Below are 12,999 nucleotides of genomic sequence, written 5' to 3'. Positions count from 1 at the left end.
TGCGTGGGTATTCTCACAGCTCTTCGCATGCCAATGAGTGTTGTGGATAATAAAATGACAGCATTGGCATAGAGCAATACAGAAATAGGTCTACCCACTAGCTTTGGTTGATGAACATCAGGGCTGTCCAGGAGGGGAATTAATATAAAAGTTGAAAAGAAAGGGGGCTAAAATGCAACATTGTTTAATCCCCCGCTGCATGGAAACTGGGTCAGATAAATTGCCAATGGTATCGCACAACTCTCACTAAATCATTTTCATACAGCATGTAAATGAGTGAGAGTAGGCGACGGTCTATTGAAGTTTTGACCAATTTACTCCTTAAGCGAGATCTATGAATTGAATCAAAGGCAGTTTGGAAGTCGAAAAATGCCGCATATAAGGAGACATTATTACTGGCATATTTTTACGTGAGGTGACGCAAAACCAAGGCCTGGTCCAGTGTTGAACGACCAGGTCGCAAGCAGGGCCTGTATCTCTCTAAAAACACTATTCTGCTCCACGCACTCAATAAGCTTTTGACATAGATGACTTGCGTACATTTTACTTATTATACTTAAACTTCTTGGATGATAATTCACAGGATTAAAGCGCTGACCACTTTTGAATAACAGCCGTATTCCATGCTTCCAGGATTTGCCCAGCCTGATCTATATATGTAAAAAAGACTGGCTAAGACCAGTGCCCACCAATCAACCTCTGCCTTAATAACTCCCCTGGTAAATCCAAACTGGGCGCTTTACCCAGTTTTAATTGAGTTATCAGACTAGTAGTGTCTTGAACTGTAATGAGCAGCCAGAGGGGAAGGATATCCATATGGTATAACCGGGGGTGGGGGAAGCCAGCTGCTTGCTTAAAGCATATAAGGACTTAAAATGCCACAACCAAGCATCTGCAGGAATATCTCCCCCCACTTCATAATGGAAACCTTTTAGAGCTAGCTGCGTAACCTAGCAGGCAATGTATAACCTGTCCCAGTCTTCCTTCCTTGCATCTTCCTTCTTTTGTCTTAGCAGTCTATAATTTTTCTTCAGCTCTAAAATTGTTTGGGCTTTATTCGCCTAAGGGTTAGCCCGATATAAATTGAAATACTTAACCAAGGCCTTTTTTTGACAGAATAAAGTCCTGATCATACCATCTCTGAGAACCATGCCTCCTATATGGGGTTATTTTAACCAACTGCAGAAAAAGGTGCTGAAATTCATGTATAAGATGGATAACTAAGAGTGTTTGGATTTGGAGATTCTGTTATAGGAGATCGAAGATGAGAAATAACGTCTGTCACTAAAAACAGATTTGCTTCTCTAATTGGGCTGACCACTTAAATCTCTTAAAGAAGCAAGGGTCGTCCTATATACTGAACCGATTAACCATCTCGTTGTGTATCTTTCCATCTGAAGGACCCAAAATAAGGGATAGAGGTAGGTGATCACTATCCCTACGTCCTTGTATTCTAAACTGGATTAGAATCTCTAGTCTGTCCCACACAGACAAACATGTGAATTTGCCTGTGTCATCATCAAGTATTGTACCATTTAACACAAACATATCTAGATTGTTCATTGTTTCAGCCCAAAACCAACATGCTAGATTGCAGCCCGGGTCTTTAGATACTGTAATCTTGGATGCAGAGTGGGTGGGCAGTCCTTTTCCAGAGGGAAACTTTGATGGCAAGAGTAAAGGTGAATATCACTAAACCCCATTCTGACATTAAAGCCACCTCCCACCATATAGTGGGCACTTGGAAATTGGTCCCACAAAGTGAGAAGGTACTGTTTAAAGCTCTCCCATCTCTCTAAGCCTAGCTTGGTCATTCTGAGGCGTAATGTACACATTTGTAATTACAAAGGAATGTCCTTCCATTTTAAGAGCTACTGATTTTGCAAAATGTAAATAAGACAATGATTTTTCAACTTCTACATGAAGTCCGGAAGAGATGAGAAAGCCCAAACCCCCTGTCTGTCACAATATAAACCAGGTGTAGGTTCCAGACCAAAGGATAGAAAACCTGCCATATCCACCAATCCCACCACCAATGACTCTTGTATCAGAATAATAAAATAGCTAGATAGATTGTCTATGAATGAAGGATTACTTTTCTTCGTTGCCCAGGCAGCCAAATTACAAGATAAGATAAAATAATCCAACATTTGACCCTTGGAAAATTGAGGAGGTGTCTATCATACAAACTATCAAAGTCCCTTATTGAAGGATCTGGCATGAGTTCAACTTGCTCCCGAGTTGTCAGGGGACAAGAATCTGTACTGTACTTGCTGCAAGCACAAGGAGCTTCGAGTCAAACAGGATGTTACGGGTTCCCCCCCACACTTTTACTGCTCCATGAACTTTGGTTTGATGTTGTTTTGCAATGGCAAATCAGCCTTTAGTAACACAAAGTCCCAAGGGATCATTTTCACAGTATGCATTATCAGGGAACTCAGACTCGCCTTGAATGGCCCAGTAGGTTCTATAAATTGAAGCAACCCATCTTCAAAGGCCTCATTGGAGGGTAGGTTTTGAGTAACTGATCCTACTTGCAAAACTGCCCCGGGGCATAACACAAGGTTGGAGGAGCTTAAGATCAGAAGCAACATTCAGTTTATCCTTTGTTAGACGTGTCCCTGGATGCAAATCACCAAGAGGGGTAAAACCCGTCCTAGAGCAGTCACAAAATTCAGAGTTCTCCAGATGTATCAAATTGTTAGATGAATTATGTTCAGACAGCAGTGTCTCTAAAGCCGGGTCATAAATGTTATGATTGTTAAACTACAAGGCCTGAAATTCCTTGAGAGCACTAATAGCCTCTTTCACACTTTCTTATTAAGGGTCTGTGTTGGCTAAGTCAGCCAATATGAATGATGTGTCGAAGAGATTATTATCTACAGGAGTAGTTCTTCTGTAGCACCTTCACTGGGACTGACAAAGAGAAAAAATAGTTTCATCATGAAAGACGCTGGTAACAAAAATTGGGTAGTTTTCTAAGGAATCGTGGCTACTAAACAATTTTAAAGGGTGGAATATTATTACTAATCTCCTAATAATTTTCCCATAAAATGTCCAAAAGCGTTTCTAAAATCAGTAAGGTTTGGCTGGCGAAAATTTCAGGAGTGACAAAAGTATCTGCATTAGAAACAGCTGCTTTCTGGGACTTCACAGGTGAAGACACTGGAGGAACTGACACAACAGCGGAGCAATTGGAGGAATTCAAAATATCTTCATCCAAGAGAGCAACTCTATTATTTGTTGTGACAGAGTCAATGTAGGTTTTAAGGAAACATTTACCTATTCTTTGTTGTTTCGGGAGTTGCTGCTCCTGGGGAGAGCAAGCTCTTTTCTTGGAAGGCATTCTTGTCTAAAAATAACTTGTAAAGTTCCACAACAAAATATCACAACATAGGCTGCAATACTCTGGAAAACAACATAGTCTAAAACTCCTCTGAAGGCAAGAATCAAAATAATAATAATTTCTTAAAAAAATCCAGAAGTAGACACTGAGTAGATAATGACTCAGCCAAAGTCTAAACAAAGCATAATACAAAAATATAAGCTGGTATAAGTCTTGACTAGCTTCCTGAGTAATTTTCGAGACTATTAACCAGAGACTGCAAAAATCCACAAGAAGAAGTTTCTAAAATTAAAACAGAGGACAAGAAAAACACTGCTGCCTCACAGCCACTATCTTGAGAATCACTGGGCAGCGAAACTCCAAAACTTGGAGTTGGTTTCACACATTCAGATCACCATCAGATCAAATCTCGTTCATCTCCAGTTTGGCATTATGTGAGAAGGCAGCCTCTAAGAGGATGTTATTTGTACCGTGGAAGTATTTGCAGAAGTCATACAACCAATGACACCTCACCCACATTATATGATTGGCAAACAATGGAAGTAAAGTACTGACGCCACTCACATCAGTGTCAGTGTAAATGTAGTGCAGTGAAATTTCAACAAAGGTCCTGAAGGAGAAATTTCAACCACAGTTGAAAAAAAGCAATTTAATTAGGACATATTATAGGATACCAGAAGAGCAGGAACAAGAAAATATCAATCAGATTCTGAAAAGGCTTACATAAGGAAACCATACTCACCGTTTCTAGAATTAAGAACATTCCTCTTTTGCAGATGTTTATGTCATTTCTATTAGAAGTTTTGCTAGCTACAGATCCAGTAATACTAATTGCAATGAGTGCCAATTAAAAAGATCAGCATGAAGTAGGCAATATTCATATTGGTGAATTTTAGGTGAAATTCAGCCAAAGGAAAAGTTCAAAGCGAAACTGTGTCTTCTGGCACAACATCTGATACATTTCGAGGTTCTGAATTGCTATAGATGATCATTGAATTTTGCCTACTGACATTTGAAGAAAATTTAGAGTTCCCTCCAACATTATTTAGCTAATAAAAATATTGCTGGATTTTGCCCATCTCTAGAATTGGTGCAATAATAAATAATTTATTCAGCAATATTTCCCTGTAAAATATCAACAAAATTAATTTGGAACAATCTCAGAGTGTGTTACTTCTGTTATTTTTAAAAAAGGATCACTATTAGCAAACCTTCAAAGAATTAACCTCCTGGTCTCCTCTCTAGTCTAAGCAGCTACTGCAACAGTGCTATCTGTGCTAGATTCCTTCGTTGCAATAGACAATGGGCAACAAAGCTATCCTTGCGAAGCAGGTAGATTTGTCTAGGAAATTCTATAATTGGCATATCTAGTCCAGCTATCTGTCACATAGTGGCCCACCAAATGCCCCTGAGAAGGCCACAGGTCCTATCTCTTGCTCCCCTGCAACTGGTATGCAACCTCCCTCTGAGATTGGGGGTGGGCTATAGCCACCAAACTAGTAGCCATTGACTGGTTCCACTCATAGTCACTGAACCCTCTGTCTTTCAAGAAAACTATCAAAAGGGTTAGGGATGTGCACGGAACCGGCAGGGGTCAGTTCGATGGCAATTCGATGGCAAGAATACAAATTACAAAATCAACAAGCTTGCTAGACTTTTCTTCCAAGGCCTAGCAGGTTCCAGTAGGAACAGCTCAATAACTGCTACCTTCCCTAGCTATTTCAGTCGACCTCACTTTGCTGTTGTTCCAGCCAGTATTCCCTCTAACAGTAATTCTCACATTTTGTTGACTAGATCCCATAATGCTGGGAGTTGAGCTGGGGGGTGCTGGGAGTTGTAGTGAACAATATCTCAGATTCCCTGTTAGAGGGAACACGGGCTGACACAGGAGCACACTCCGTCACACAGCACTCTTCCTCTTGCTTGCTCAACTCTCCCTTGTATCCATTTCCAAAGTGCAATCAGGAAGTTTCTTTCTGCAGGAAGCCGGAACCTTCTGTCTCTCCCTGGAGCGAACCATTCATCAATTGGTTCCAAAAACTCTGGAGCAGGCAACTTTTATCTAAGACTTGACTATAAGAGGAATGCAACAAAGATATTTGTGATGTTGTCAGTCAGAGGCTTGAGACTGAAAATTTCCTAATAGGCAAGCTAGTTATTCAAAGGTTACATTTTCAGTAACTGAAGTGGGAGTTTGTTCACTAGATGATTATCATTTATACTGAACCAGATCTACTGTGATTATTGATTATCTATTGTGATAATCCTGTGCTAAGATTGTTGGTTTATTTACCACTAAGTGAAAATAATGATATGATCTCTTCCTTTTTTCCAATTCAGTGTGGAGAATAAGAGGAGGACTAAATATATGCAGAAAAGCTTGAATCCTGAATGGAACCAGACAGTCATTTATAAAAATATATCCATGGAGCAGGTATGTGACAATAATAAGCATTCTGTTGCAAGTGCAGCCAAACTGTTGTTCTTGGCTCAGGAGCATTTCAACACATCAAATGTTTTGTAATAATATCCCATGCTTATGAGAGTGCTTTCTCCTTCTGAAGCACTTTGCCAATGTAAGCAGAAGAGGTACCATCTGAAAGCTCAAATAGAGAAGAAAATATTGTGTTTAGGGTGACTGCTTGAGAGAGAATCAGCCAACTGCCCTTTCCCATATGAATGACATAGGGTAATAGTGTTGATTTCCCCTGATATGGAGGCATCAAAACATTTGTAGCTTTACTCCAATCCCCAACTTCCACATTAATTTTACATTTTATTTTAGATGAAATTACATTTCTGATTCTAACATGCAGAATCTTCAAGCTGATTTTGGCCAGAACAGAAAATCTATTAACTGGCCAGGAGATAAAGCATATCTGGCCAGGAGATAAAGCATATCAAGGTTTTAAAAGCCACAGTGTGGACTTTGTATTGACTGCACAATCAAGCTTGGCAAAATAACTGAATCTAGACATCTGTCTTGATATCAAATTGCAGCTTTGCCTGAGAGGACAATAGTTGCATGACTGTCATATTGAAAAAAGAACAGGAGGTGTTGACAGGTGACAAATAGAACAGGTGTTATGGATTGAATCCCCAAATTCATGATGTAGATTGTAGTAAATTACTTTCTAAATTTAATTGTAGTTGAAGAAGAAAACCCTGGAAGTTACTGTCTGGGACTATGATAGATTCTCTTCCAATGATTTCCTTGGTGAGGTAAGGATTGTTACAGGTTTCAGCCACATGAGCCATTGCAATATTCCCCAAGAAGGAATTATTCCTTGCTTTTGTAGGGCAAGGTGAAAGATAATTGCTGTAATCAGCACTAGACATTCATAGAAATGAAATGTCTTTTCAGTGTACTGTGTTACAGACTACATACACTACTCATGTAGTGTATGCTTTGGCCAAGAAATGAGAAAGAAACTATGATTTACAAATTATATTTTGCTCTAACTGTGGTATGGTATTGTGCCCAAACTGAGAAACCATGCTACGGCTATTACACATGTTCCAGAGAGAATTAATACATTCACATGTTCCAGATCAGAATTAAGCCTGTCATTGCTATTCATATATTACATTATAAGTGAGCCACTCTCTTTATTCAGGGATTTGCCTCTGTCCATGGGAATCATTTAGTTTTGCTAAATGAAACGATTTTCATGGGCACTCCAAAATTATCTGAATATTCCAGTGAAAAAATACGTATAAGAGAATACATGGTTTAAAGCCCAGTAATGACTGGAAAGTGCCCAGCAGTTTTTATTCTGTGCCAGGGCGGGGAGGAGGGTGAAAAAAAATTCAGAAATTGGTTACCTGACATCAGATATATTGTCAATAGGGTTGTGTGAAGCTTTGGTGGGATGTTCAGCTCAAATGAAATTCAATCCAAACATGCCTTCTGATCTGAATCTAAATGCAAATGGCCCCAAACAAAATGAATATGTCTAGATTGCTTCAGAGCCCTTTTTTCCTATTTATTTTGTCTGGAAGAGAGCTTGTATTGTGGTAGCAAGCATGAATGCCCTTTTACTAAGCAGGATCTGCCCTGGTCTGCTTTTGAATGGAAGATTACCTTGTGAGCAAAAAAAAAAAAAAAGGTCTCACATTCCCTAGCTTCTCCAAGACAGAGCTAAGGGAGCTAACTGCCTGCCTGTCTGCCTTGGAGAAAGACTATGTAGACAATACATAAAGCAGCTTCCTATGTCCCTGTGTCATGCTTGCCACTTAGACATTTTTCCTGTGGTTTTTACTTTTTTTGCCAGACAAAAGGGAGGGGGGGAGTACATGATTGTCCATAAATAGACAGTGCTTAGATGGAATGACTTGATCTGTTTCTGCTCCCTATGCTTCACAGTGATTATGAAGAACCCAAAACAAAGGGAAATCTGAAAAGAAATAGGTTTGCCATCAATCTAATTTTGTTCCTGGAACGCTCATGTATATATTTTGTGTAGTATTCCATTTCACATTGCTTCTGGGTTACATTAACATTAGTCAGATCAGGATCAGATACTTTATTCCATTAGAATTTATTAAATAATTTTCCATGTAGTTACCTACTAATTAACTCTTAACTATGTAGGTATTAATTGAACTATCCAGCATCTCTCAGTTGGACAATACTCCTCGGTGGTATCCTCTGAAGGAACAGAGTGAAAGCATTGACCATGGGAAATCGCATTCTGGGCAGAGCAGCCAGCAATCACCTAAACCCTCTGTCATCAAGAGCAGAAGTCATGGAATTTTCCCTGACCCATCAAAGGGTAGGAAATTTACTATATGAATGCATGCCAGTATGCCTTTAATTTTATAGTGATTTTCCATAAATCTTTGAAGGAGTGGAGGTGAGTGGAGTGGTTGTCTCTCTTACCTCGGCTCATTCAAAAATATATGGATCAGGGTGGATGGCTTCATGACAAGCTATGCTTTTGAGATATCCCTATGTGTCCCCACAGATGTAGCAAATTTTGTCCAAATTCGTTAGATGGCCCATAAGCGGGTTCACTAGCCTATCAAATGTTTACATGTCCACCATCTTGAATTGGGGTAGATAATAAAAATAAACTTTGTTAGCCACCGTGTAACAAATTGTTCTCTGGGCAGCTTACAACAGAGGATTAAAACATACAATAAAAACATATAACGCTTAAAATATTAAAATTAGTTAAAATTCAGACTCGGAAATCGGAACAAACCCAAATTTTCGGCCCACGCTGTGGAAATGATCACAGGTCCTAATGATCCTGCCTAGGCCCAGATTTCAAAAGGCCCCACACCACCTGGAAAAGCCCCGCTGAATGATATTGAGAGGATTCAATGGTGGATGGAAAAAACCTCTAATTGCTCAAGAAAACTCACCCCGAGTTTTCCTCTACTGACATTCCAGCCATCTCCAAAATTGCTTCATCACCCTCAGCTCTAGTGTATACCAAGCTGCTGCACAGGCTCTGCTTTGTGGGAGAAGGCATTTCTGAGCCTTCTGAGTGTTGACTGCCGGAACCACCTCTCCATTCCTAAAATCAACAGGAGCTCCTGCCATACCAGCTGGAAAATTCCCCAGAGCCATCAGGAAACAGGGGTCCGGGGTGAACCATTTTTATAACTCCCTGACCCTTGTAAAGAGCCAATAAGATTAACGCTCTGAAGAACCTGATCTAACCCTGACAAGGCCATAATGACATAGCCCCCCACTTTCAAATCACCATCCTCCTGTCCCCTTAAATAAACCAGATCCAGAGTGTGCCCAATTCATGTGTTTGCCAACAACCTGTTGGGACATCCCCATAGTTATCATGGCAGCCATTACGTCCTGAGCCGTCCCGGACAAGGCAGACTAAACATGGATGCTGTAGTCAGCCAAAACATCATTCTGGGAGTCCTCAACACCAAATCCGTGACCACGTCAGTGAGTCAGGCAGGAACCATTCTGTCCCAATAACAGGTACAAACACTCTGAGCTGGTACTCACTTGGAAGGATTGGAAAATGGAACTTTTATAATTTATAGAAACCCTGATCCCCAGCCCTTTATTCAGGTGGATAGAGTTAGGAAAAACTAATCTTTCCCAGCTCAGAGAGATTAGGTCTCCATAAAACAAACCAGGTCATCCCCTTAGTGCACAATTAGATCATGGGTAAGAGAAATCTTATTCTTGACTGACCTGGTATTGAAACAGCAGCACCAGCAGCCAAAGGACAGGCTAGTAAAGTAGGCAGGAATCCTCCCATAATTGGAACCACCAACTCTTTGGAGGAAAAAACCAACACTTTTGCCCCACTCTAGCACCCCAGCTCTCCCCAAGTTCACATCTCCACTCAGGAACATAATTAAAATAGCTTTTAAAAATTTACTCCCAGGAAGTATAGTGGAACCCTTACAGTTCTTTTACTTTGGTGTCACTCCGGTGGCGAGCTCACTGTCAAGGGCAGCATGCTGTTTTATACTGCCAGCCCAGGAAATAATGCAGGAGCCAGCAGGAAGGGTCAGCACTGGGTCTTCCCCTCCTGGGAGCTACAGCTCTGCCACCAACAGAGGGCTACAGCAAGAGTGCAAGCTTCACTGCAAATCAAAAAGCAAAATAAAAGTTAAAAAAAAAAAATAGAAATGCCGATAAGCCCAGCAGGTAATCTGTCTTTCTCCACTGGCCACCAGTCTGAGGATGTACCTCAGACACACACTCAAAGGTCTTTCTGCATCCCAGAGTCCCCTTACGTGCTTTTTGAAACCCTTCTTTTGGCTCCCCTTGCCCTCACCCCTACCAGCCAATGGGGTACAATTGCCCATAACACATGAGATTTTTTATGACAACCAAGAAGGAATCAGATCTCAAGCCAATTAGAAGCCAGTGCTAGTAAACCAATAAGGATAGTGGCAGGGTGAAAGGCTCTTTGAAATATATTGTACATCCCTCGCCTGTATTGTTTTGGTTTAAATTCAATGTGTAAATCCTAAATCGTTAGCTTTTTAAAAAGTCAGTTAATACCATTTCTTTTTGCTGGCGGTGGTGGCAATGCCCTAACCCTAACTTACACATCTTAAACAAAGATCACTGTTGCAAGTGAGGAAAATTTGTAGTAGCAAGAGAAAGCATTTTGAAAAGGCTGAATGGACAGGTTTATCTGCAGGGTTTTTTTTATATTGGGGAGGAGGTTTTGTGAAATGCTTCCATATTGTGGTCATGAGAGGGAAAAGTGCCTGTGTATGTGTGAGAGGAAAAAATGTCTGTGATGGCACAGCAATCCAGAACTTGGCACTGCTGCATGAGTGCAGTACTAGTCTGGATGTCAGCCAAGTTGCATGCAAAGCATCTATATATATAATTCTCCTGGGTGTGCCTTTCGAACATGCGTCCCGGCAGCCCAGCTGATTGGCTGGGCTGTGGGGGCGCCTGATTGGCTAAGGCACAGCGCACCCAGGAGAACTAAACCAGTGGCGGGCTGGGCCTGCGGGCCATGGTGGCTGCAGGCCCAGCCGCGTGGGCAAGGCAGCAGGCCCGGGCGAGGCGGCGGCGGCGGGCCTGGGCAGCCGAGGCGAGGCGGGGGCGGCGGGCCCGGGTGGCCGAGGCAAGGCGGGGGGGGCGGGCCCGGGCGGCCAGGGCGAGACTGGCAGCCTGGGCAAGAGGGTGGGGGAGAGGAGGCCGGCCGCAGAGGCCAGCAAGCAGCGGCAATGGGCCTGGCAGGCCCGGCCGCAAAGGATCAAGGCCAGGCGGCAGCAGAATCGGCGGGGATGGGGGAGAGAGGTAGCCGGCCCCAAAGAGCGAACAGATGCTCTGTGCGGGGTCAGCTTGTTAAATATATTCTACGAATTTACGTCGAGCTTCAGCTCCTCTTTCTCTGCAAGTTGAGGCCAACACTGTAGATGTATGGATTTATAATCATTTATAACATATAAATATTTGCATTCTAAACTCTTAATTCTCTCAAATAATTATTAAGGTGGGCCTTTTCCATGTGTTTTTGTTGTGGGAAGGAAAGCTAGTCCTGGTAGCAAGCATGAATTTTCCCCTTTGCTATTCAAGTTCTGCCTTGATTAGATGGGTGACTACATGTGAGTACTGTAAGGGGCCAGAGTTCCCAGGTTCGCTCCCAGAAGATCCCAGATTTTCTCCCTGGGATCTTGTCTGAAAGCTTGGAGAGCTATTGCCAGTTAGTGTAGACAATGCTGAACTCAAGATGGCAGCTTCCTGTGTTACTACAGCATTCACTGTCCTGAGACAGACTGATTGCATTCAGAATAGCCACTTGATCATGCTTTCCTTCATCTAGCAGATATGCAGGTGCCCACCATTGAAAGCTTGGAGAGCTATTGCCAGTTAGTGTAGACAATGCTGAACTCAAGATGGCAGCTTCTTGTGTTACTACAGCATTCACTGTCCTGAGACAGACTGATTGCATTCAGAATAGCCACTTGATCATGCTTTCCTTCATCTAGCAGATATGCAGGTGCCCACCATTGAAAAGTCCCACAGCAGTCCAGGAAGCTCCAAATCATCTTCTGAAGGACACCTGCGTAGTCACGGACCATCCCGCAGCCAAAGCAAAACTAGTGTCACTCAAACTCATCTCGAAGATGCTGGGGCAGCCATCGCAGCTGCTGAAGCAGCTGTCCAACAGCTCCGCCTTCAACCAAGTAAAAGACACAAATAAAATTCCTCAGCATGGCAGCTTAATGTTCATCTGTTGCCTTCTTCTAACCTCCCCTTTCTGCTGTCCTTTCCCTCCTGGGCGTTTCTTTTTGCTCTAAGCACACTGTGTGTTCATCCTGTTCAGTGTTCCCACTGCGTGTCAATTCATAAAAATGCATTATGTTCCTCCTATTTAGAAATCCTTTTTTATTTACATAGACTGCACTGAAGCTGGCTGTTTCCTACTGTCTCCATTCATTCAATATTCTGCAGTTGTGCACATCTTGTGGGAAGATCCTGTTATGTATTGTAGCTTTGGTGTCACTAAATAACTTAACCATCATGCAAAAACATAACATCAGCTTCCTAATATGATTATACTTTTTACCAAGAAAAACAGGTTGCTTGCAACCAAAATAAAATGAGAACAGCTGTCGTAAAAAATTCACATTATGACTTCAAAAGCTTTGACAAAAGCCATAAGAAATTGCAGTTTGGGCTCAGTTTTGTATTGGCAAATGCTGAAAGGGTTAATGAAATATCCTTGAGATAAGCATTCTTAATAAGCATTTTTATGAAACATACAAACAGAACAGAAATCATTATTGCCTCTGAAGTTTTGGGGTGGATCAGATTTGTTGTTAGACTGCAATAGCCATTTTTGGAAGGGTGGTATATAGATTAAATAAACAGGATTTAGCCAATTACAGCCCTTCCAGGGCTCTCCAGTGTGATAATCCTTTTTCCACAGAATTATTGGTTAAGGATTTAGTCAATGGCAAATTAATATAATCCATCATCGTATTTGTTTTCATAATTATTTGCTGTGCCATAGTCACCACTGCATAATGTGAAATAAAAATCCTTCTATCGCCCTCATTTTTTTATTTAAAAGAAACAGCCAGTTTAATTATCCCTTAATGCTGTGCATGTGATGTCTCTTTGGTGTTTGAAGACACCTAATGAAATAAAGAAAAGAAAATACCCCACTTCTGTTTGCATGACTAACATTAAAGCT

At 41.5% G+C, this 12,999-nt stretch overlaps 1 protein-coding gene across 11 annotated transcripts in view; it reads left to right on the top strand.

Moving 5' to 3' along the window:
• Positions 1 to 12,999, top strand: part of PCLO (piccolo presynaptic cytomatrix protein) — a 381,716-nt gene that overhangs the window by 348,681 nt on the left and 20,036 nt on the right. For 8 of the 11 annotated variants that reach the window (XM_053252849.1, XM_053252847.1, XM_053252844.1 and 5 more), the window contains 4 exons: positions 5,687 to 5,780; positions 6,497 to 6,568; positions 7,941 to 8,121; positions 11,789 to 11,986. In XM_053252849.1, coding sequence (XP_053108824.1) covers positions 5,687 to 5,780; positions 6,497 to 6,568; positions 7,941 to 8,121; positions 11,789 to 11,986 — 545 coding nt within the window. The remainder of the gene's footprint in view (positions 1 to 5,686; positions 5,781 to 6,496; positions 6,569 to 7,940; positions 8,122 to 11,788; positions 11,987 to 12,999) is intronic. The other 3 variants (XM_053252845.1, XM_053252843.1, XM_053252840.1) reach the window with 1 other exon arrangement.

The sequence above is a fragment of the Hemicordylus capensis genome, chromosome 5 (assembly GCF_027244095.1).
Source record: "Hemicordylus capensis ecotype Gifberg chromosome 5, rHemCap1.1.pri, whole genome shotgun sequence".
Lineage (NCBI taxonomy): Eukaryota > Metazoa > Chordata > Lepidosauria > Squamata > Cordylidae > Hemicordylus > Hemicordylus capensis.
Note: the sequence above shows the minus strand (reverse complement) of the source record. Positions and strands in the feature narration are given on the sequence as shown.